Source organism: Protobothrops mucrosquamatus, unplaced genomic scaffold, assembly GCF_001527695.2.
Source record: "Protobothrops mucrosquamatus isolate PMUCROS unplaced genomic scaffold, P.Mucros_1.0 scaffold1757, whole genome shotgun sequence".
Classification (NCBI taxonomy): Eukaryota; Metazoa; Chordata; class Lepidosauria; order Squamata; family Viperidae; genus Protobothrops; species Protobothrops mucrosquamatus.
In genome coordinates this window covers 218,766-222,683 of record NW_015387897.1, presented here as the reverse complement: position 1 = coordinate 222,683, position 3,918 = coordinate 218,766, and the positions used below count along the sequence as shown (strand labels likewise).

The 3,918-nt window shown below is 47.5% G+C and overlaps 1 protein-coding gene across 1 annotated transcript in view; it reads right to left on the bottom strand.

Moving 5' to 3' along the window:
• The window catches only part of KPTN (kaptin, actin binding protein), a 14,446-nt gene that overhangs the window by 4,315 nt on the left and 6,213 nt on the right, over nt 1–3,918 (bottom strand). The window contains exons 6-9 of the mRNA XM_029285480.1: nt 1,807–1,882; nt 1,501–1,574; nt 397–506; nt 136–249 (exon numbers count right to left, since the gene is read on the bottom strand). Coding sequence (XP_029141313.1) covers nt 136–249; nt 397–506; nt 1,501–1,574; nt 1,807–1,882 — 374 coding nt within the window. The remainder of the gene's footprint in view (nt 1–135; nt 250–396; nt 507–1,500; nt 1,575–1,806; nt 1,883–3,918) is intronic.

The following is a 3,918-nucleotide window of genomic DNA, read 5'->3' as shown; positions in this document are numbered from 1 at the left end:
GTGGACTTCAACTCCCAGAATTCCTCAGCCAGTGTGCCACGTTCGAAGACCCCCTGGTTTACATGGTTCCTATGGGCCGCCAAGGGGGAGACCCTCCCTTCTCAGCGCCCATTCCCCGTTCCCTTCCCATCTCACCTTTCGAAGACACAACCCCAGAGGGGTCCTCTGGCTGGCTGACGCTTGGTAGAGCAAAAACCAGGACCTTGGAGATGGGGCCATCTTGTTGGATGCTCCAGCTCTGCAGCACCGCTTCAATCCGGAAGAAGAGAAGGGTCACCAGTCAATCGATCCAACCGTCCCTGACTTACTAGGCCGCCGTCCGAGCCTTGAGGAAGACCCGGAGGTCAGCCCCGGAGGAAGAGGGCGGCGGGGGGGGGGGGGAGAAGGGGGTCTTACCCCGCTTGGCTGGTTCAACCTGAGCGACCCGGATGTAGCCGCTCTGGCAGCCAAAAGCGGTAATCCGCTGCCCCGAATTGGGAATGTTGTACACGTCCAACCAGAGCACGCTGCAAAGCAGGAAGGATCGTTGAGAGAAAGGTTGGGGGGGAGGGAGGCAGGGAGGAAAGGAAAGAGAAAGGGATGGAGAAAAAAGAGAAGGAGGAAGGGAAGGAGGAAATTGGGAATGAGGAGGGAGGAAAATGGGATACACTAATCCAAGGGTAGGCAACCTGGGCTGTTTTATGACTGGTGGACCTGCACCTGTGGGAAAAACACTAGGATGATGTTGAAATAAATATAGCTGCTCTCTCTCTCTTTAAAACACACATATATATATAGAGAGAGATTCCTGTGTGTGTGTGTGTGTGTGTGTCTATTTGTATTTGCGTGTGTGTGTGTGTATATGTATGTATGTGTATATGTATAACATTCCAAAGCGCCTGAAGGCAGGACAAGAAGCAACAAATGGAAACTGATCAAGGAGAGAAGCAACCTGGAACTAAGGAGAAACTTCCTGACAGTTAGAACAATTAACCAGTGGAACTACCAGCCTCCAGAAGTTGTGAATGCTCCAACACTGGAAGTTTTTAAGAGACTGGACAGCAATTTGTCCGAAATGGGATAGGGTTTCCTGCCTGAGCAGGGGGTTGGACTAGATGACCTCCAAGGTCCCTTCCAACTTTATTATTATTATTATTATTATTATTGTTATTGTTATTATTTTTAATTTTGTTGTTTTGTTGTTTGTTGTTGTTGTTGTTGTTGTTGTTGTTATTATTATTATTATTATTATTATTATTATTATTATTATTATTATTATTATTATTATTATTATTATTATTATTATTATTATTATTATTATTATTATTATTATTATTAGAGACTGGATAGCCATTTGTCTGAAATGGTGTAGTTTGCTGCCTGAGCAGGGGGCTGGACTAGACCTCCAAGCTGCCTTCCAACTTTATGATGATGATGATGATGATGTCCCGACCTGTGGCCTCTTCCCAAATCCCCATTCTGCCCCCACCTCACGCCTTAACAACAAACCGAGTTGCCTACTTGCTTGGAAGTTCCTTAAGTTCTGGAAAGAGATTCTCGACCGGCTGCTCCTCAAATTGATGGAGCTCTTCATTCTGCAAAAATCATAAATAAATTTAAAAAAATAAATAAGGTACAGGCAGTCCTCAGCTTATGGCCACAATTGAGCCCACTCTTTCTGTTGCTCAGTGAGACGTTTGTTAAGGGAGTAGAAGGCTGGGGTTTCTTTGAAAAAAAAAAAAAAGGACCCAAAGGAAAACTCCAGAGGCACCATAGAGGCGAGTGGCTAGAAGGCCCCGAGAAGCAACGTCCACCCGGAGGCCTCACCTCTTTGTAAAGATGAATCGCGGGATCGTTTCCGCTCAGGAGGAAGACGGTCTCCGGCCGGTCGGCAACCTGGACCCTACGCCAACAAAAGTAGCAGGTCAAAGATGTCCGTTTTGAAATCCCACCACCACCACAAATGAGAATTCATCACGTTCAAACACAGGCGGTCCTCAACGTACGACTGCAACCAGCCCAACGTTTCTGTTGTTCAGTGAGACATTTGTTACAGGAGCTTGGCCCCGTTTTTAGGAGACCGTTCTTGCCCGAGTGGTTAAGTGAATCACTGCGATTGTTAAACTAGTCCAGTGGCAGGCCACCTTGGCTCTTTTATGACTGGTGGACTTCAACTCCCAGAATTCCTGAGCCAGCCGTGCTGAGGGGAAAGGGAGAGGTTTCCAAGCTGAGCCATGCTGACTCAGGAATTCTGGGAGTTGAAGTCCACGAGTCATGAAGGGGCCAAAGTTTCCCTCATGCTGGCCCAGAATTCCTGAGCCAGCATGGCTCAGCTTGGAAACCTCTCCCTTTCCCCTCAGCATGGCTGGCTCAGGATTTCTGAGAGTTGAAGTCCCCGAGTCATGAAGGGGCCATAGTTCCCCCATTCTGGCTCAGGAATTCTGAGAGTTGAAGTCCACCAGTCATAAAAGAGCCAAGGTTGCCTACCCCTGGTCTAGACTTAGTGTTTTTCATCCTTGGCCACTTGACGATGGGAGGACTTCAACTCCCAGAATTCCTGAGCCAGCATGGCTCAGCATGGCAACCTCTCCCTTTCCCCTCAGCATGGCTGGCTCAGGAATTCTGGGAGTTGAAGTCCACCAGTCATAAAAGAGCCAAGGTGGCCTGCCACTGGACTAGACTTAGTGTTTTTCATCCTTGGCCACTTGACGATGGGAGGACTTCAACTCCCAGAATTCCTGAGCCAGCATGGCTCAGCATGGCAACCTCTCCCTTTCCCCTCAGCATGGCTGGCTCAGGAATTCTGGGAGTTGAAGTCCACGAGTCATAAAAGAGCCAAGGTTGCCCACTCCTGGGCTAGTCACACAGTTGTTAAGTGAATTTGGCTTCCCCTCTAATGGATTTTGCTTGTCCGAAGGTCGCAAAAGGGGAAGACGTGACCCCGGGGGACGCTGCGACTGTCATAAATACGAGTCCCCTGCCAAGCATCAGAATTTGGACCACAGGCAATGCTGCAATTGTCCTAGGTGTGAAAAATGTCACAAGTCCATTTTTTCCCAGGGCCGTTGCGACTTCGAATTGAACCGTGGTTAAGTCGAGGGCTACCTATACCAAATCAGAAGGTCCATTTAAGGGAATGTTCCACAACGAAGGACGCGGTTAGATTTCAAAGCTCAGCATCTACAACTAGGCCGAGTGAGGGGCATCTATTTGAGGCTGGCTGTTAGGTCAAAACGCCAGAAAGGGGCCAGTTTAGGAGCCCTGCTCTCTCTCCAGCTCTGCTCCAATGAACGCGGAGCGAAGGAAGGAAGGGAAAGAAGTCGTTCTCCCAAGTTTCCGATCGGACCGTTGTCTTCTCTCGAGTGCGGAAGCCTCTCGGAGGAGACGTGGCTAAAGTAGGGAATGACTCACGATGAGGGATGAAGGACTGGCTCATGGAAGAGTTTAATCCTAGTAACAACTTTGGAGAGGCAGTGCAGCTCCGACTATTTTAATTTAGAAAACTCTTGGAGGTGTACTCGTCAGCTGGGTGGAGAGCTGGAGCATCCTGACGGCAGCTGACAGCCGCTAGCTCAGAAAGGGAAGCAGACAAATATAGAAAGCGTTTTATGTTTTCCCTGAATTATTAGTCATGACAGCCTTACGTCATCTCCAGGTTCATGAACATCATTTGATGGGGAACAAACAATTTTCTTTCTTTCTTTCTTTCTCTTTCTTATTTATTTAATTTAATTTATTTAATTTAATTTTTATCCCGCCCTTCTCCTTACGGACTCAGGGCGGCTGACAGCCTTGTAAAACAGATACAACAATAAAAATACCCAGTTTAAAACCTAATTAAAAAGAAATATTTACTGTGGCCTATGTCAATTAAAATTACTCTTAAAACCCCACTAAAAATTCCCCTAGGCCAATCCCGCTTGTTGGAAGAGCCATGTC